The sequence below is a fragment of the Lacerta agilis genome, chromosome Z (genome assembly GCF_009819535.1).
Source record: "Lacerta agilis isolate rLacAgi1 chromosome Z, rLacAgi1.pri, whole genome shotgun sequence".
Taxonomy (NCBI): domain Eukaryota; kingdom Metazoa; phylum Chordata; class Lepidosauria; order Squamata; family Lacertidae; genus Lacerta; species Lacerta agilis.
The window spans coordinates 1,383,517-1,403,484 of NC_046331.1; the positions used below are offsets into that span (position 1 = coordinate 1,383,517).

Sequence of the window (19,968 nt, forward strand, 5' to 3'; positions counted from 1 at the left end):
AAGAGGGACTCCTGCCAGGGGTGATGCGTCCTGCATTTAAAATCTCATACTGAGAACCTTGCAATACTTCCACAGGACTCGTTATTTGGACAGATCTCATTCCAGGACATGAACTCAGACAGTGCCCTGATCTAATAAATCTTTTCACCATCCGTACAGGTGACTTGGTGGCATGTTTTTGTTTTTGTTTTGTGGGGTGGGTGGGGGGCAAGTATAAAGAGGCAGGGAATTCTTAAGGTTCACACATTCAGTGGTGCTCGTTTTGTGATAGTGCTGGATCCGCACCCCTTGCAGAGACCAGGGTGCATCAAAACAAGCTGATTGTCTGAGGCCGCAGACTGTTCGGGCCCTTATGGACTCATGGGGCATAGTAAAGCAGGGCTGCAAGTTTTCAAATTAGATTTGAAACCACATCTCCTGGGGGGGGGGAGAGGGGAGAAGTTCGTTCTTGTAACAGTCCACGTTTCTGAGGGCTGGGTACAAGGTTTGTGCTGGACCTATGGGCTTGGTGCGTGGCAGCACAAAACCATGTTGGAGCCACGAGGAATTCAAGGAAGTCCCAGTTCTTCCAAGACTGTGTGTGCATGGAACACGTTCTCTTTAAGAGGGGCTCCTCGGCTCCCCTACGCTTTGATCCACCCACCGCTGTGACGGGTGGGCTGATAAGGCGGTGAGGAATCCTCGGGGCTAAGCACCAACAAATCAACCCACAAGCTGGTTGGAGGTTAGTAAGCGCAGCACCCGCCCCCTGCCATGCTGCTGCTGACCCCTTCCCTGGAGGGCAGGGTTAGTGAGGAACCACTAATCCTGGGCTGATGGCGATCCTGACAGGGGGAGACATTTTTCAGAAGCTGCCGTCCTTTGCTCCACTCCCCATTAAAACAGGATAGTATTCCAGAAACTGGACTGCTTGGGGTTTATTTTTTGGACTGTTTTTATTCCTAACGCAGACTGTGGAAGAAAAGAGATAACAGTTACCGATCTTCATGCTTCTGTGAGGCTGGTTCCCCACCCCTTCTGTGTCCACCTCGTCCGGCTGTTTAGCGGCGATGCCATCAGCAGCAAACGCTTCACGCAACACAACCCTTTCCACTAACAAACCTCCAGAAAGCTAAACTATGCCAGAAAAGAGAGAGAGAGAGAGAGAGAGAGAGAAAATGTGCGCGTGCGTGCAAGTTTGGGTGTGTGTGGGAATGCTGCCCATCTGAAGCACAACCACCACCCTGGTTCAGATGCAGGACCCCTGATGCTAAAGTGTAGCTGAGAGAGCTCCTTGCAAATGGGGACCTTAAACTAAGTTGGCAGATCTACAAAGAGGAACATGGGGCATTGTTGTTGCATCATTAATGGCACATCATTAATGCCTAGATTTCTCCACTTGTCAAATGAAGAGATTGGGGAACAGGCAGCACAGATCTGCCTCTATGTATTCTACATTGCACTTGGCCCTGCACACTTGTGTGACTCGGCGTCTCCATAGACATGCTTCTCTTATAGTGTATAGACCAGGGGTAGGCAGCCTAAGGCCCGTGGGCCGGATGCAGCCCAATCGCCTTCTCAATCCGGCCCACAGGCGGGTCTGGGAATCAACGTGTTTTTACATGAGTAGATTGTGTGCTTTTATTTAAAATGCATCTCTGGGTTATCTGTGGGGCAAAATATAGTCCGGCCCACCACATGGTCTGAGGGACAGTGGACTGGCCCCCTGCTGAAAAAGGTTGCTCACCCCTGGTACAGACAACTAGCAGCAGGGGTAAAGGCTTCCTGGTCTTCTGGCCGTACCACATCTCAACAACCTCCTGGCATGCTGTAATGTGCCTTGGCCCGAGTCAGGCCACGTTCAAGTCTAGCTCAGTACTGTCTGCACTGACTGTGTAATGTCACATACATCACAGACTGGCAGCAGCTCTCCAGGGTTTCCTTCCCAGCCCTACCTTAGAAATGTTTTCAGGGGTTGAACCGGGGTGTGCTTAACATACAAAGCAGATGCTCTGTCCACTAAGCTAAGAACTAGCTTTCCCCATCCATCTGCCGATCTGCCAGGGATTGGACCCAGGACCTCCTGCGTGCTCTGCCAGTGAGCTACAGTCCATCACCACAAGTGTTCATTGAGTTGGCACAATCTGGAGCAAGACAGGCAAATCTCTGCTGCCTCCCAGACTTTTTGCTCCAGTGTCCCAGTTTTTGGTCCAGCGATTCTGGACCACAAGGGAACCCAACTGAAGCCTCAAGCCAACTGAAGCCATGCAGAGACTCGGGCCAGACATGGGCACTGCCTGGGCAGTCAAGGCTGGCATAAACCACAATGCTAAGGAAAACTTCTGCAGTGTGCAGTTTCTCAGAAAGTTAGCCCTGTCTACAAGGATAATTTAGCCCAAGGCAGCTTATCCAGCGAGAGGGACAATGTACCCAAGCTGGTGGGTGAGATCATGTGTTTGTGGGCAGGTCATGGCTTGGTGCATAGCCTTGTCTCCAGCATGGCAGAGGGGCCCCCAAAACGAATGGCCGAGCCACCCTCCAGCTACTTTATACATATATTAGATATGTTGCCTTAGGAATGGAGGAAGCTGCTTTAAACTGAATCAGACCATTGGTCCACCTTGCTCAATACTGCCTGTTCTGACTGGCAGTGGCTCTCTCTACATGGCCCAACATGGAGATGCCATTGGGGATTGAATTTGGGACCTTCTGCATGCAAGGAAGATGCTCTGCCACTGAGCTAAGGCCCTTCCCCTTAAGCAGCAACTCTCCAGGCGCTCATGCAGAAATGGGCCTCTGCGGTCATCTATTACCTAGCCCTTTGGGAGGTGCCACTGGGTGGCTGGCCTGGGAACCTTCTGCATGCAAAGCAGGTGTTCTGCCACTGAGCTATGAGCAGTCTGATCGCTGGCTACTGCAGAGGTCACCCTGGAGCTCCTTTCAAGCTCACTGTGATGGCTGTGTCCCCACCCCGCCCTGTGTGGAGGCATAGCTTGAAGGGCACCTCCTGATGCCTGTGTGGAATACCTGCATGTGCAGGGACACCCTGCCTCTTTCTACGGGTGGAGCATAATCTGGAGGTGGGGTTTCCATTCATCCTTCCTCTCTGCCCTCCTGGGGAATGACCTACACCTGTGAGGAGAGGCCAGGATGAATCCCAAAGCAGAGGCAGCAACGGGCGATGGCCAGCAGCGGGATGCAGCTAGAGAGAGCTCCCCAGCGACGCAGCTGGGCCAGTGGCGGGCGGCGGTTTGGTCCTGCAACCTTTCGCACAAGTCCTGCTAGCTTGTCCCTCAGCCTCTAGCGGGCTCCTGAGGTGTGTCCTTCAGGAAGTAGAAAAGGGCGGTGACTCTCCCCCTGCAATGATCTGCTCCGCACGGTCGATGATTTCCTCCTCGGTCTCCCCGTCCCTCGAACTCGGGGTCGGGCTGGGGGGACGTCAGGGCTCCCCGTCTTTGGCGAAAGAGGGCTGTGGGGTTCTCTCTTTCCTCCCCCGCTCAGGGGGGGCTGGTGAGCAGGTAGGAAGCACCAAGCACCCTGGCAACGTGGTGGCTCACCCTTCCTGCCGCTGCCGCCGCCGCCGCTGCTCTCTCTGCCCGGGCTCTCCTCTCTTTCTCTCCTCCTCCTCCTCCTCTCCTCTCCTCTCCTTCCTCTCTCCTTTCCTCTCAATCTCCCTCAGCAGCAGCCGCCAACTCCCACCGGGTTAACAATTGCTGCTGTTTCGGAATTCGCCGTTCTCGGTAATCTGCAATTTAGTTGGGTTGGTAGGGGAGATCCCATTACGGGTCTGCGAGCTGTACCTCTCTTTCAGCTGGGTGAGGGCGCTCATGAGCCGGGCATTGGCTGCATCCAGTGAGGCAATGCGCTTTTCCTGCAGTGGAAGGGGGGGGGAGAGAAAACAAAACAGAGAGAGGGAGAGAGGGGGAGAGAGAAAAAGAGACCAGCATTGGAACAGGGGGAGCTGCCTCTCGCCAAGTCAGATCTTGGGGTTGTTCTAACGGCATGAGGTAAGACCACAAGAAGAGCTTGCTGCACAAGGTCAGCAGCCCAACTAGTTCAGCACCCTCTTTTCTCACGGAGCACAGTCACACTGGCTTGTAGCCACTGACCACTTTATCCCCCCCCCCCCGTGGAAGTGTCCACTCCCCCTTGAACCCATCCACGTTAGTGGACATCACTGCCTCCTGGGGAAGCGAGTGCCATGGTTTAACTCTGCATTGCATGAAGGAGTCCTTCCTTTTCTCTGTCCTGAATCTCTCCAGCTTCATTGGATATCCACGAGGTTTTGAGACAGTGAGAAAAACTTGTTTCTCTCTGCTTTCTGCATGCAATATATGATTTTATACACTTCTATCATGCCACCTTTTGCTCACTTTTCCTGTGGCCTTTCCTCATTGGGTGTGTGTGTGTGTGTGTTCCCGTCCATCCCTTTGATCATTTCTGCTGTTCTTCCCCAGGACCTTTCCCAGTTTTTCGAGGTGAGGCCACCAGAACTGCACACACACCTCCAAATGCAAAAGGGTTTTCAAAAAGAAAATCCAGGGAGCGAGGAAGCAAAGAGGAGACTGAGCAGGCAGGAAGGGGCGAGATCCCACCGTGTGTGGGATGTGTGCGCGCACACACTCCAGTGTGTATATAATGGCAGCTCAGTGTGTGCATATACCTGCCAACTGGGCCACTGCTGGAATATGGCCCCTGGAGATGTTGGAAAGGTGGTGATGTGGCCCTCAGACCCTATCACACAGACCATTAAGGGTCTTAAAATTCTTGAACTGATGGACAACCCCAAGCTGTGTGTTTGATAATTATTTCCTTCCTCCTCTGTTGTGTAAGAGAGTTGGGGTGTGGATGTTTGTGGTGCAGGGGTGACCCCGACCCAGGGATCAGGAAAAGCAGGATGTCTGTGACAAGGGGCCACAAGCTCCCTCCACTTTCTCTACCTGCCTGTGCACAGAGTGTGCCCAAAGCCCTTTGCCTTGGGCTAAAGCCATCTGCAACAGGCTGATGAAGATCTCCCGGAGACTTGTCTGATTTTCGATATTGAATAGTGCCCAGAGACTAATTAAAGAACCAGCCAAGCGGTGCCTTTGCATAGGCCAGCAGTTTCTCTGATTGCCTGCTAATGGCGCAGAGCAGCAAGGGAGGGCGATGTCTTCGGAATTAGAAGCTGAACAAATCCCCAGAGCCTGCTCGGATAATAGACACTCTCTCCACTGTCCCCAGTGCTCTGCCTGCAAAACCATTCACCAATCCCCTGTGGACAAGGTCACAACCATCAATCCGGGCCTCTGCATAGCCTGGCTGGCAGAAACAGAGAAGGCAAAGATCTCTCTCTCCCGTCGCTGGCTAAATTTACAGCTGCTAAACAGCAGAGGAGCATGGCCAGGTTTGAGAAGCTGGCAACCCAGGCATGGAAACAGTCAAGGAAGCATAAGGACGTAGAAGCGGCCCATCTACTTCCAACATCCTGTCCTCACAGCAGCCAGCCAGATGCCCCAATGTGAAACCTGCAAGCAGGACCTAAGCAGAAAAGCAACACTCTCCCCTCCTGTGGCTTCCAACAAATTATATACAGAAGCACTGCTGGCTAGTAGCCAGCAAGGTGTTGTGACAACTCTGGAGCTGCTTGGTGCTATAGGACCAAAATGTGTGCCTTCCTGGTAAGAAGAGAAGAGTTTGGATTTGATATCCCACTTTTCACCACCCGAAGGAGTCTCAAAGCAGCTAACATTCTCCTTTCCCTTCCTCGCCCACAACAAACACTCTGTGGGGTGAGTGGGGCTGAGAGACTTCAGAGAAGTGCGACTAGCCCAAGGTCACCCAGCAGCTGCATGTGGAGGAGCGGAGACGCAAACCCGGTTCACCAGATTACGAGTCCACCGCTCTTAACCACTACACCACACTGGCTCTCTAGACAGGTGCTGCAGGAGACCTGTGGCTGCTCCAGGTGAGCTTCACTCATAGGTACCTACCTGTGCATCTATGATCTTCTGCTTCGAGTCCACAGCTGCCTGCATTTCTGCGTGATCTTTTTTCAACTCCTCCTCCACTGACATCAGCCTGTTGGTGGAAAATTTGCAATAGTTTCAAGTCTTAACTGTCCTCCTTTGCTGGTTTTTTTTTTGGCAATTTATAACCCCCACCCCACCCCAATTTGTGGCTACAAGCCTGGAGCAAACCATCAAAGCAAGGTTGGAAACTTGCTTAGGGCAAAAGGGTAGGAGGCTGAGGACATCTGGAGTGTGTTGAAGCTGGATCCAGCCAAAGGCTCACCTAGGGACGAGGGGAAGGGGCAATGGTAGCGGATGAACCAATCTGTGGATCAACAGGATGAAAGCCTGGAATTTCATCACAAACCCGGGAGGGAGGGGGTGGGGGGCTGGCCCATGGTTGATGAACCCCACTGCACCTGCCTCCTTTCCAGACATCATTGGATTATTTCAAAAGCTTATACCCCGAATTTAAAAGTGAAATGAATTATCGAGGTAGCATTCAGCATTAAAAACCTATGGACTAGAAACTTAGTTATGGTGTTCTAAATAAGGGGTGGAATTCAGTTTGTGAGTCCCTTCAGAGGAAGCTCCAGTGGGGTTTAGGGAGAACCACCAAACAGCACACAGGGAGTGTGTCTGGCAAGCTGAAATGGTTGCCCGCATGGAATGAAGGCTTTAGTGCAATACTGAATTCCTCCACAAGTTTACTTTAGTTTAATTATTGTGTTTGTATGCCACCTTTTTCTCCAAGGAGCTCGATGTGGCGTACCTAGTTCTTGCCCTTATTTAGTCCCCACAACCCTGTGAGGTAGGTTAGGCTGAGAGATGGTAGCAAGTGGCACAGGGTCACCCTCTAGTTGGTTTCGTTCATGGCCAAGGAGGGATTCGAACCCTGGTCTCTCAGGTCCTAGTCTGACACTCTAAGCACAGCACTGCACTGGCTCAGGTGTGGTGCTATGAACAGTTTAAGGCTGGTGGGACAAGTAGGCTGTTCAGTCGTGAGGCCAGGGAAGCCCCCTCAGCACTCGAGCAACATGTTGGCTAGATTAGGGAACTGTGTGTCATTATTGGCAGCTTTATACTGCCAGGGAGAACCTGATTAGCCACCTTGGGTCACCTGAACGTCAGAAGCTGTGACCTGTGGCCACCTGTGCAACACAGCAAAAACCAAGTCCTCACAGGAGCCTAGTCTGACTCTAACCCAGGGACAGGTAGGTAGCCGTGTTGGTCTGCCATAGTAAAAAGAAAAAATCCTTCCATTAGCACCTTAGAGACCAACTAAGTTTGTTGCATGCACACTTCTTCAGATACATGCGCGCTATGTAGCGGGTTGCCGGGATCCTCTACTCGTGGCTGCAGCCGCGAACGGAAATTCCTCTACATGCAGCTGCAGCTGTGAGCAGAGGATCCCAGCACCGTCCATACGGCACTGGAGCGCCGGCAAACCGCATGCCTTGTCACCCCCGGAGACGTGGCACTGGGAGCGCTCCGCCCCCACGTTGCTACGCCCCTGCTCCTACCTGCTGATGATGCCCTTCATCTGAATCTCCTTGTCTTCCTGCTGCCGCCGCAGACGCTCCTCGCTTTCCTCCAGCCGCGCCTGATACTCCAGCACCAGCTTCTGCGTATTCTCCTCCTGGCACTTGAAGCGGGCTTCGTACTCCTCCAGCTTCTTGTTCGAGATGCGCAGCTTGTCCTGCAGGACCACCACGTCCTGCTGATACTGCTGTCGTGCAGGGAATATGCAGGGGAAACGGCTGTGAGCGCCCTCGCCACCCACAGAACTCCCCTGCTCCACACAGCACGCCAGGGCCCACCTGTGCGCCAGCAACCACACCCGCCCTTCTGTCTCTGCCCAGCCATCTCCTCCAAGCCACCACTGGAGGAACGCCACCTGTCCACAGGTGTATGTGCGTGTGTTTTGCACATTGGAAAGGCTCCGAGAAAAGTAATCATATGGAATCATGGAAGAGTGGAGTTGGAAGGGGCCTAGTGGGTTCCTTTAGCCCAATTCCCTGCAATGAGGGAATTTCAGGGGGAGACAGGAGCAAGGCAAGTCCTAGTGGGAGGCATTTGTGTGTTCTGATTTCGGGCATTTCTTCGGACAGCGGTCGGCAGTGGGTGGGTGTGGAGAGGCAACAGACAACCTACGCTCCTTCGGATGTTGCTGGACTACAAGAAATTCGCTGCCAGGCCAGGTTCCAGGTGTTAGAAGATGGTACAGTGGTGCCTGCACTTTGGAACTCCCTGCCTATTGATACCAGGCAGGTGCTTTCACTGTATTATTTTCAGTGCCTGCTAAAAACATTCCTGTTTAGACAAGCCTTAGCCTTTTTCAGAATTTTAACTTTCTCAGTGTTGTAAACTATTGTAGTAATTTTTCCTTTTTCGTAAACTGCCTTGAGGCTTGTTTCTTTACAGTTAAGTGTGGTGCAAGTTTTATGAAATAAATACACATGCTGGCTCCTAGGAGCTGGATTTCCTTATTACCTAGTCTTGCTTCCCCAGTGGAAACAGGGCATTAAAATGGTTCCACAAAAAAATTAAAAAAAAAATATTTCCCAGCACCCTGCAAACAGGCAGTTTGCTCCGGATTTTAATCCTCTCCGCCTCTCCGCCCCAACAGCCCTATACAGCTGAGATATGGAAGATTGAAACCACTGCTGCGCTATTTCCCCTTATTTATGATTTTAGTGCTTCTTATCTTTTCTGGTAAACCGCCTTGAGGCAGTCAAGTGGTGCATAAATTTCATGAAATAAATGAATGGATAAACAGCATGCAAGGGGTTTCCATTGACTCAAAGCCTGCAGCACATTCATGTGCGCATGCCATGTGGTTGTATCAGGATTCTTTTGCTGTGGACTTTATTTGCTGTGCTTTATTGACCCATGCAAACGCTGCTGCAGGAATCTCCACTGAAGGAACTTTGTGGAAGCCCTCTCAGCATTCCTTTCTTACAGGGGTTCCAGCAATGAACAGCAGGGAGGGATTCGCCAGTATAGTTCTCTCTCTCTCTCTCTCTCTCTCTCTCTCTCTGTGTGTGTGTGTTAATGCACAAAGGAACTGAGGCAGTGCAAAGCCATGGCAAAGGTGCCCATGTGCATCCATTTTATGGAGCCAACCTGGAATTCAGAAGAAGTGAAGAGCTTTAGGGAGGGGCAGTGGCTCAGCAGCACAGCATCTGCCTGGCACTCAAGAGGCGCCAGGTTCAGCTCCCACGAGGATCTCCAGGTAAGGCTGGAAGCAACTCCCCACCTGAAATCTCTGGAGGGCCACTGCTGCTGAGCTAGATGGACCAAGTGCCTGACTCAGCACAGTCGTACTTCGTGTTGCGCTCGTCACGGGATACGAACGCGCCGAACCCGGAAGTACCGGAACGGGTTACTTCTGGGTTCGGCGGTTCGCGCATGCGCAGACGCGTCAAATGACGTCACGCACATGCGCAGACGCGGCGCTTCAAGTTGCGGACTGCTCATGATGCGAACGGAGCTCTGGAACAGATCCCGTTCGCATCCAGAGGTACCACTGTATAAGGCAGCTTCCGGCACCCTCACAAAGGAACAAATGAGGTTGCAGGCGCAGAGGAGGAGAAACTTCTCACCTCTCCCTTTTAACTGGGCAGCTTCGGGAGAGGCTGGCAGGAAGCAGGTGGGAGGTAGAAGAATCAGAGGCAAGAATCTGAAGGCACTCATGCCAACTGGGGAGTGGAGGCAGTGGCAACGAGGGTGGCAGTGGCAGCTCCCGTGCCCACTCTCCTCCCGTCCAGATCTTACCATGTGGCACAGTTGTGGGAGGTGTGTCTGTGGGGCGGGGAAGGGGGCATGGATTATGTCAATGGAGCCAGCAAGGGAATGACAACAGCACGACAAGAAATGCAGGAAATGAGCAATGCCGGGTGGGCGTAGGGGGCGAACAAAGGCTCCGAGCCTCAGGCTGGGATTATAAAAATGCTCAGAGCAGATCTTGGTCAAGGAAAGACAGGCCCTTTCTTTGGGGGGGGGGGAGTGGGCTGGGGAAGGAGGAGGGACATCGCCTGCTGCCCAGGTTCTCTCCCTAGGAAGGCCTCTCCAGATACAGCTGGGAGTCTTCCCTGCCTGAAAGCCTGGGGAGATGCTGCCAGCCAGTGTTGACAACACTGAGCTGGCAAGGCCAATGGTGTTTATTTGCCTGTTTCACTTATTTAATGCTTTTATACTTGCACCCCTCTTTCTCCAAGGAACTCAGTGTGTCTGCGCATGGCTCTTACCCCTCTTCACTTAATTCCCACAGCCAGCCTGTGAGGCAGGTTAGGCTGAGAGGGCAGGAACTGCTCTCCTTGGAGAAAAGAAAAGGTAAGCGGCAAACGCAGCAAGTAAAGTGGTCAGGGAGGGTGGGAGTGGCAGCCCGGTGTCACCAGGAGGGCTGCAGGCCCTACACCCCCACGCCCTGACCTACGTGCAAAGCAGGAGTGGGCCTGGGGCAAGGAAATAAGGCAGCCTTCGAATGGCACAGGTTTGGGAGCGGATGTGTTCGCAAAGGCCACTGTCTCTCCCTCTGGAGATGCCACTTCTGCGTCCTGCCCGGCGTTACCTTTTCCCCTTGGCCGAACTCCTCTTTATTCCGGATCTTATCCCTGTGCTTGGGTTCTGAGTCACTGCTCTCCTCTTCTAAAAACTGCACGTTCATATTCAAAAGCCAAGCGGCTGTGCGGTCCAGGGCATTGGGGTTCACAGGAGAAGGGGCCTAAAATGAAACATAGAACCACAAGCGAAGAGAGGGAGTGGAGGGGGGGGCGGGGAAGAAAAAGAAAAAAGGGGGAAACCGGAATGGGCATGAAGCTAGAGAGAGACAGAGAGCACATGTCCCAAATACCCAACACTTGGGTCTTTGCAAAATAGAAAATTCTTTCCAGTAGCACCTTAGAGATCAACTGAGTTTGTTCTTGGTATGAGCTTTCGTGTGCATGCGCACTTCTTCAGATACACTGAAGAATACACTGGGTCTTGGGTTTAGCAGGCATTCCCAATCTTCCTAGAGCCATGTCTTTTCTAGGACTTTAGACTGGAGGGGGGAGCTTCACCTGTCCACCTGAAATGGTTTGTTTTCAGCCTGGAATGGTTCACACAACAACCACATTCTAGGCAGGCGTTCTAGTCCGAGGGTCCCGTGTATGCACACAAATGCATTTACACGAAACCCCCCCCCCCATACAAGCGCCAGTAGCCTTCTGGAGCCAAGTGGGCTTTGACGCTCCTCCAAGTGATGAAGGGCACTGTTCTTTTCACAGCAGGAAATCCCAACAGGAAAAAAGAGAGCCTTTTACGCTCTCTCCTCTGCTTGCGTTCAACTCATGGAATTCCGACCTGCGTATGGCTGAAATCACGCGAGCTGAATCTGCTCAAGGTGCCACTGTGTTGTGCTTTCAACCTTACTTCAGGCCCAACTTCATCCCTGAATGAGAAGGCTGCCCCCCCCTCAAGCCTGCTCCCCATATTTGGAGGTGCTTTTTACAGAGGGACAATCCCCCCCCCCGTGACAGTGGACAGAGCTAGCAAAGTTTTATTAGGAGGGTTTTGGGGTGGGGGTGCAGCTGTCTATCACTAGAAAGAGGTATTTTTAATGTCTTTTCTCTCTCCCCCCCCTCCATATAATGCTGTTCCAGGGCATACCAGGAAGAAATATTGCTCCTGCACCGCCACCCCCGTGACACAATGATGGGGAAAAGAAAATGGCAGGTGTATCAGAAATATAGGCTAGCTAGTTTCCCGCATAGAGACCTGCTGCCAGTACCCTGAACCCATCAGGAGATCTGGGTTCTCCCTCTCCCAGGTTTCTGTCCGAAATTCACCCCCCCCCCACTTCTTGAGCTGAAGAATTTTGAAATCTGTATCAACGCCTTATCTCCGGCTGCTTCCCTAAGAAAACAGCCCAATCTGTTTTGTGGCTGAGCTGACCTCTAAAGGAGATAACAACCTGGCTCACAGCTCCTGCTCGCAACCTCCCCACTCTGCTGGCTAAGGAATCAGGAGCGAGAGGCACTGTGCATGCTCCCAGCCCACCAGCCGCAAGCGGACCTAGAGAGAGCGCATGTGACTGAGGCCTTAATTAGCCCCCAAATGACAATTAACACGGTTGAAATTTGAACAAGGAGCTTCATTATTTATTGTGTTCCCAGCTAATAGGTGAGGGGATGCGGATGAGCACCAGAAGGTGGGGGTGGTGGAGGAGAGATTATGGCACCAGTCTCAGGTGCAGGTGGGGGGAAGGGCTTGATCCAACCACTGACCCCTTTCCTGCTGTAGTTTCTGGTCAAATGGGGCTGTTTGGAACGACTCCAGCTTGCAAGTCCCTGTTTGAGCAAAGGTCACACGGCGCTGCAGCATGACTGAACCACAGGACTGCAGAGCAGGAAAGGATACCCATCTAGCCTGGCTGGCCCAGGTTGGCAACTCCTCACACCCGCCCCTTCAGCTGCTCTGAGCAACGCTTCCCTCAAGCAGTGTGCATGTGTTTCGGCTGGGGAGGGCAGAGGGAACGACCAAGCTGCTCCCGCTGTCTCTCTAGCTTCGGCCGGACAACTCCAACCAGTGGTGCTTCTTTCCAGCACACGGAAGCAGCAAGATCATGAGATGGCACTGGATCTGGTGTGGCATGGGTGGGGTGGGGGAAGCCGGAACATTTATGGGCAAAAGCAGCAGCTGGATGGCAGAGCGAGATGAGGAACAGCCCCGCCCCCCACTCCCTCCCCGAACCACAGACCTGAGATGGTGCAGATTCTGGCTGGAGAATCATAGAGTTGGAAGAGACCACAAGGGCCATTCAGTCCAGAGGCGAGGTCCTCAGCCAGATGCCCTCTCTGCCACCTCTCCCCAAGCTGCCCGCCCCGCCCCACCCGCACTGACCTGCTTATGCACCGTTCGCTGCTTCATCTCTGGGCTGTCGCCCTTGGAGGAGGAGGACTGCTGCCGCAGCCGTGCCCCGCTGCCCGGCCAGTCGGGCGAGGAGGAGAGCATGCCCCCGCTGGAGGGGCGTGGGTACTGCATCGTGCTCAGCAGTGAGGGCGGCGTCCGGCCCCGAGTCACTGGCGGGGGTGGTGGGGGCGGGGGCGGCTGGTCTATCCGCCTCTGGGGCCCCCCGCTGTTCTGCCGGGGCATGGTGGGCTGCCCACCCTTGTCCGAAAGTGAGAGTTGCCGGCGGGCCAGCTCCCCTGCCCGCCGGTTGAAGTCCTCGGTCGCGGCGGCAACCACAACGGGGTTGGCGAAGCCATGCTTGCCCACCGCTGCCAAGTCCTCGCTGTTGCTGTGGGAGCTGAGGGAGCTGTGGCATTCGGAGCCCGAGTCCGCCAACCCGCGGGGCGAGAGGGGCAGGCCTGCTGCCATCTGGTACACAGGGTTCTGGAAGGAGAGGGGCGCCAGGAGCTGGGGCCGTCCGGGGGTGCCCTCCGCGCCGGGTGTCGTGGGGGTCTGGCCCGCCCGGCGCACGGTGGCCATGGCGGCCACGGCGTTCTGCTGAGTCCGCGTGCCCCAGGGGCCCGGGGCCTGCCCGATGGAGGGGGGCCCATCGCCGAGTGGGTCAGCCGGCCCCGGGAGGGCGGCCACACCGTCCAGAACCCGGCTGTCCTGCAAGTCCACCATGGAGAGGCTCTTGCTGCCGTTGGACATCTGGACATCGGGCTCATTGGCCTCCGAGTAGCTGGAGCTCCGGGCAGGTGAGGGCTGGGCCCCCGCAGACCTTGTGACAAAAAACAAGTCCTTGTTTTCAGGGGTTGGAGACGGTAACCGTGTGAAATCTATCAGACTGTGGGGGAAATAAAAACGCGTAAGGAGAAGAAGGAGAGGAGGAAAAGAAGGAGACAGAGAGAGAAAGAGCTGCGATCGCTGCGCGAGAGGCAGCAGCTCTTTCACAGGACAGCAAGCAAGCAAGCAAGCAAGCAAACGAAAAACACCCCAGTGCCACCAACACCCATGCGGCACACGCAGGCTGTTGCGAAGGGAGGACCTCTCCTGGATGTGGCATGCCAGGTGGGAAATGCTGGCTCTCCGTGCTGCCTCTCTTGCATGCAGACAATCCCGAGCTCAATCCCCACCTGGGAACAGGGCTGGGATTGCCCCCTGCCTGAACTCTGAGGTGCTGCTGACCCTGGTGGAAGTTTCCCAGGGTCCTACGCCCCCCCCCTTCGTTATTACTCCTCCCTTATTTTTCTGGCTGCTGGCAAGTCAGCCTCTGCCCCCCATTCTGTGCAGCATCAGAGTGGAAGCGGGTTTGCCAGCACCTGGTACCGAAAAGCCCAGTCACACCAAGGAAAAGCACTTCCAGGATTCTGCCCAGAAGGCCACCTCCTTCCTGGGAATATACAGTGTGTGCCGGGCAGCTCTCAGGAGGCGGCCTGTGGGCCAAGTCCCCCTCTCAGCTTTCCCTGCTGGTTGTCAACTAGCTGGCTGGGTTGTCTGGCTTGAGGGGGCTTCCCAGCTCAGGCACAGGGATGCTCAACGGTAAAGGACGGCCAGTGGTAGCATGGTGGTTGCAGCAGTGTTTCTCAACTTTGCTCCCTAGGTGTTGTTGGACTACAGCTCCTAGCTAGCAGGGCCAGTGGCCAAGGATGATGGGAGTTGTAGTCCAACCACAGCTGGAGGACCCAAAGTTGGGATGCACTGGGTTATAGTGTCAGTGGGAGATCGGGGTTTGAACTCCCCACTTGGACATGAAGCTTCCACTTGGGCCGCTCGCTGTCTATCTCAGCCTAACCTACCTCACAGGGTTGTTGTGGGGATTAAAACGAGGAGGGGGGGCATCATCCTTGCCACCTTGTGCTCCTCAAGAGGAAAAAAAAGGTAGCATACAGATGCAATAAGTGACAAAATAAAATGAGACAATCCCAAAGATGATGGGAGATTCACGATTTTGATTCGTTGCCAATATGTTTTGGTCCAATAAAAACGCTTTCCTCATGGGGGAGGGCTTCATGTAAACAGCCCAGAAACAGCTGCATGGAGTTGGAATGGATACCTAAGGCTCTCTGAGAAGGAGTCTCCTTGTTTCATTCTGCCCACTGGATGCTTCCTAATGTCATGAGCCAGAAAAATATTTTATTTTATTGGGGAGGCTTACAGTATTTGTTTTGCAAACCAAGTTATGTTCATCTTAATGGCATGCATATATTTTATGTATACAGAGAAGCACAGAGCTGCAGAGCTGGAAGGGACCTCAAGGGTCACCGAGTCCAACCGCGAATTGCAGCTAAGAAGCCAGCCTGTCTAGATGGACGCTGCCTGCCTGTGCTGGGGAGCCTGCTCTTCCCCTTAGGCATCTGGGGCTGGCTCACCCTGCAGCAACTCAGGGCTCCGGAACCATTAAGAAAGCCTCTTGTTCTGCAAACCGCCAAGTGGGTGAACAATTGATTTTCAACGACGAAATGGGTTTTTGCAACAGCTAATGCTCTTAAGCCCAGATCAAAGGTGTGTGTGGGGGTGTTACAAGGATGGTTAAGAGCATGCTGCTCTGAGATCCAGCCCTGTACATCGCTTTAACCTCCCCCCCCCCCCGATTACAGAGAGAATCTTGCTGCTTCTGCCACCCCTCTCCGATTGCTCATCTCTCTAATTAAACACAGAGCTTCCACCTGAAATCTATCCATTTCCGGGCCTTCAAAACAAGGAGCTGCAAGGCAAGGCAGCGGAAACCTTTAGCAGGCAAAGTGTCCATCCACCATGGCCACCTTTTAGCCTCCCCCTCCCCCCCGCCCGTGGCTGTCCCCCACCCCCAGGATCCTTCGGGGCTCCACAAAAAGTTCCCCCTCCCATTTGCCTGGCAGGGCTCATCTCTGTTCCACCCCCACCCCCTGCCTGCCCTTACCCAGATAAGTCGTTCTCGATCACCATCTTCTGCAGCCCCACAGATATGCTGTTGCTGGCGTTGGGCGTCGAGGCAGCATGATCTGCTGTGACGGAGACTTGCACACAGGACGGGTTGCTGAGGGCCGAATTGACGTCCCTCAGAATGCGCGGCAAGGGTCCAAGCTTTGTTGCTGTGCTCTGGAGCAGTGGGGAGAAACACAACCAGGGGCCATCACTGAGCGATGCCTATCCTAGCCAGACAACAGAGAGGCTTCCAGTTCTGTCGTCAAGTGTTTTGTTAACTGGAGCCCAATATCAGCTTGACGCAAGACGTTCCCCATATGGGGCTTGAAGACTGAATGGAAAACAGACATTTGAGGCTGGCCCTTACCCCATCTACACATGCAGGACAGATCACCCAACTCCACTTCCTCGTTTCATGAGAATGTGATAAGGGTGTTGCTGGATCGGGTCCATGGACCATCTAGTCCAGCATCCATTTCTCATAGTGGCTGACTAAGTGCTTAATCCTCTTTTAAACCCACCCAGGGTGACGGCCACCACTGCCTCCTGCAGGAGGGCGTTTCACAGTTCAACTATGCCCCTCATTCACCAGGCAGGGGTGCGCCAACCAGGTGGGCATGGGCAGGTGAGTGTGGTTTGGGGAAAACAGCCTTAGGTGTCAAACTGAGACCTGTGCCGCGCCTAGTTATGCCAGTGGGTCAGACGCCAGTGTCATGTACACAGGAATACAGCCTGACCACAAAACTGGCAGGAACCAGTTAAGGAGAAACCTAATGGTGGAACGTTAAGAGTGGAAAACAACTCCAGTTAAGATACAAGGAAGGTTCTGCACGTACAGCAAAAAAAAAAAAAAAAAATTGGGTTAATTGTTTCCAAGGACTGTGGTTGGATGAGAGTTGCTGCAGCAACAGGGTAGCAGAAGCAGGTTGGGGCGAGGACGAAACAGCCAAGATGATGCATGCTTTGAGCATGCGTGCTAAAGGGAAGCAGACTCCTTGGACTCTGTCCGGCGATGTGCTATTGAATGAACTAACTGGGAATTTGGTGTGAGCCTCTGCACCTGAACCCCCCACCCCCCGTTTCTGATAGCTAGTTCTCTCTTGCATAGGAGACGAGATGATCTCAGAGCAAAAAAATAATCTGGACTTCCCCTTAGCTTGGAAAACTGAACTGGAGGCCAGCAAATACCTGCCTTAGGGGCTACAGGTGAAGCTCAAAAAATTAGAATATCATGGAAAAGTATATTTATGTAAGCAATTGTTTTCGTTAGCTACTGGAGTTGAATATATGAGATAGACTCGTGACATGCAAAGCGAGATATGACAAGCCTTTGCCTGTTACAATTGGGATGATTATGGCGCACAGCTGATGAAAACCCCAAAGTTGAGATTGTGAATTTGGGGTTCTCATCAGCTGTACGCCATAATCATCACAATTATAACAAATAAAGGCTTGACATATCTCGCTTGGCATGTCATGAGTCTATCTCATATATTCGTTTCACCTTTTAAGTTGAATTAGTGAAAGAAATGAACCTTTCCACGATATACTGATTTTTCGAGTTTCACCTGTACACCAGCCCCAGCCCCCCAGCCCCAGTAGGCTGATGTGAAAGGTCCCCCAATCACCTGGATGGCACCAGTTTAGGGAAGGCTTGCTTTCCAGACTGTCCTGTTTTAAGAGAGGGTTTTGTTTTGCCTTTTTATTTTTTTAAAATGAATAATTATTTACTTAACATTTACCAACAGCAGCCAAGAATGTAGAACTTGAGCTGGCAAGATCCAACTTAAGTTAGGTGCAAATAAGGTTCGCTATGTTTTTTAACAAGCCTGCAAACTCTGATGGTCATAAAAACCCACCTAATTTTGTTCTCACAACAATGTGCCTGGGGGACGGATTTGGCATGCAAATTCTGCTGTCAAAGTCAGAACTCCTTTTTGTTCCTGAGTTTCGTGTTTTTAGTCAGCTCCTCCCACTTGCCTGTCTTTGCTTATAAACACATCCAGAGTTTTGTACGCCAACTGAGACTTTCCTGACGAAGAAGGAATGTTCAAATGCCGACGTACGTACTGTTCACCGTTGATTTCACATGGTTATAAACTGCATTTTTAAATGATTGCTTTGGTGGAGTAGTTTACTGATGGGTGGCTATACAAATTCAACAAGCCAGCAGGTACCTGGTCCAGCTGAATCACAACCTCCCAGAGCAGAGAGTGTAAGGTGGAGAGTTCACGGCCCAGGTCAATGTAGCCTTCGAAACCGGCCGTGTTAGATAGAGTCTCTGGATTGGAGATCTCCAACAGGAACCGCTGCATGTTGGTCCACTCGTGCTCCAGGAACTGGTTCATGAAGGACATATATTCTTCTTTGCTGCCAAACCTGTTACGAACAAAGCACATGAAGCGGTCTGGTTGGCCGCTGTGAGAACAGGGCAGTGGGAGAAGATAAATATTTACGTCCGACCCAGCGGCTAGGCTCCCCTGGTGCTCATTAAGAATGGAACCTCCATGCCCAGAGGCTGTCTACCCATAAATACTGGTTTCTAAGGGATCAGGCAGGTTCTTGTCCTCACATCCTGCTTGGGTGCTGTGGGGCGCGGGGCTAGAGGGGCCTTTGGTCTGTCCAGCAGCCAGGCTCTCCCCGTGTTCTTACAAGACTCAGATACAACCCACATTGAGTGGGTTAGCATGCCACTGGGGCACTGTCGTTGGCAGAGCCAACTAGCCAGAGTTTTGGGTAGACTTGGAGTAAAGATGCACAGCCCAAGTGAAGATGGTGAACAGGTGTGTTTCCTGCCAGAGCTGTGGTTTTGCAGACCACCCACCCACCCACCTTGCAAGCAAAGTAAACAAACTTGGTGATAGCGAGGGGCGGAGGAGAAGCAGGAGATCCAGTGCCCGGTGCAAAACACACACCAACAATGCACCTGGTTGGGGTGCTAATGTCTGGAAATAAAGCTACTTCTCCTGTCGAGCCAGTGGTGGTGTAGTGGTTAGAGCAGCCTTTCTCAACCTTGGGTCTCCAGCTGCTGTTGGACTACACCTCCCATCATCCCTAGTTAGCAAGACCAGTGGTCAGGGATGATGGGAGTTGCAGTCCAACAGCAAAAGTTGAGAATCACTGGATTAGAGAGTGCTGTGCTATGACCTGGGGGACCAGGGTTCTAGCCCCCACTCAACCCATGAAGGTCTTTGGATCCATCTAGCTCAGTATTGTATGCACTGACAAGCAGCACTCCTCCAGCGTCTGAGACTGGGACCATTCCCAGCCCTAACCGGAGATGGCCCAGATTGAGCTTGGGTTCTTCTGCATGCAAAACAAAGCTATGATCCTTTCCCAACAGGTAGGTAGGTAGGAAGCCACCTTATACCATGTCCAACCACTGTTGCACCTATCTCAGTATTGCCTACACTGACGGGCAGCAGTTTCAGATAGGGATCTTTTCCCAGTACTGTCCAGAAATGCCGGGGATTGAATCTGGGGTGTCCTGGGTGCAAAGGAGGCACTCTCACACCGAGCTGGGGCCATAACAACACAAGAAGGGCCTGCTGGATCAGGCCAATGGCCCATCTGTTCCAGCATCCTGTTCACTGTGGCCAACCAGGTGCCTGTGGGAAACCAGCAGGTAGGATTTGAACGCGAGAGCAACTCTCCCCTTCTGTGGCTTCTAGCAACTGGGATACCAGAAGCATTGCTACCTCCAACTGTGGCAGCAGAGCAGAGCCATCATGGCCAGTCTCTCCTCTTATATCTCTGTGCTGTTGGGCAGCAGAGAGTCTGTGGATCAGGAAGCTGAAGTGGGCGGTGTGGGCAGGGGCTGCCAGGAGGTGGGCCAAGAGCTGGATTTCGGCCTGAACCCCTTTACGACTGACCCAGCCAAAGCCAAATCACTGGCCTTCCAGATGATGTAATTTCACCCCCTTCCACAGACCAGGGGTGCCCAAGGCCTTGACAAGGTCACCTTCGCTGAAAAGATTCTTGGGCGGGCAATGCCAAATTAAGATGGCTGTGTTGGCAGGGAGGATGGCTGGCCAGCAGTTTGAGCAGGTGGGTGTACGAGTGAGAGAGAGATGGTGGAGGAGGGCTGATCCTGTCAACTCATGCGACACAGATGCAAGTCTCCTCTGTTCCAGCAGACCCCATCTTAAGATGCTTTTGT

General features: G+C 52.9%; 1 protein-coding gene across 10 annotated transcripts in view; it reads right to left on the reverse strand.

Annotated features, from left to right (window-relative positions):
- Nucleotides 1–938: 938 nt before the first annotated feature.
- DAB2IP (DAB2 interacting protein) overlaps nt 939–19,968 on the reverse strand; it is a 230,449-nt gene continuing 211,419 nt past the window's right edge. For 7 of the 10 annotated variants that reach the window (XM_033138342.1, XM_033138338.1, XM_033138344.1 and 4 more), the window contains 7 exons: nt 17,987–18,188; nt 15,805–15,983; nt 12,855–13,749; nt 10,543–10,695; nt 7,493–7,698; nt 5,952–6,039; nt 3,582–3,850 (listed from right to left, as the gene is read on the reverse strand). In XM_033138342.1, coding sequence (XP_032994233.1) covers nt 3,683–3,850; nt 5,952–6,039; nt 7,493–7,698; nt 10,543–10,695; nt 12,855–13,749; nt 15,805–15,983; nt 17,987–18,188 — 1,891 coding nt within the window. In that variant the 3' untranslated portion in view covers nt 3,582–3,682. Of the gene's footprint in view, nt 952–3,581; nt 3,851–5,951; nt 6,040–7,492; nt 7,699–10,542; nt 10,696–12,854; nt 13,750–15,804; nt 15,984–17,986; nt 18,189–19,968 lie in introns of those variants that run through there. The other 3 variants (XM_033138343.1, XM_033138341.1, XM_033138340.1) reach the window with 3 other exon arrangements.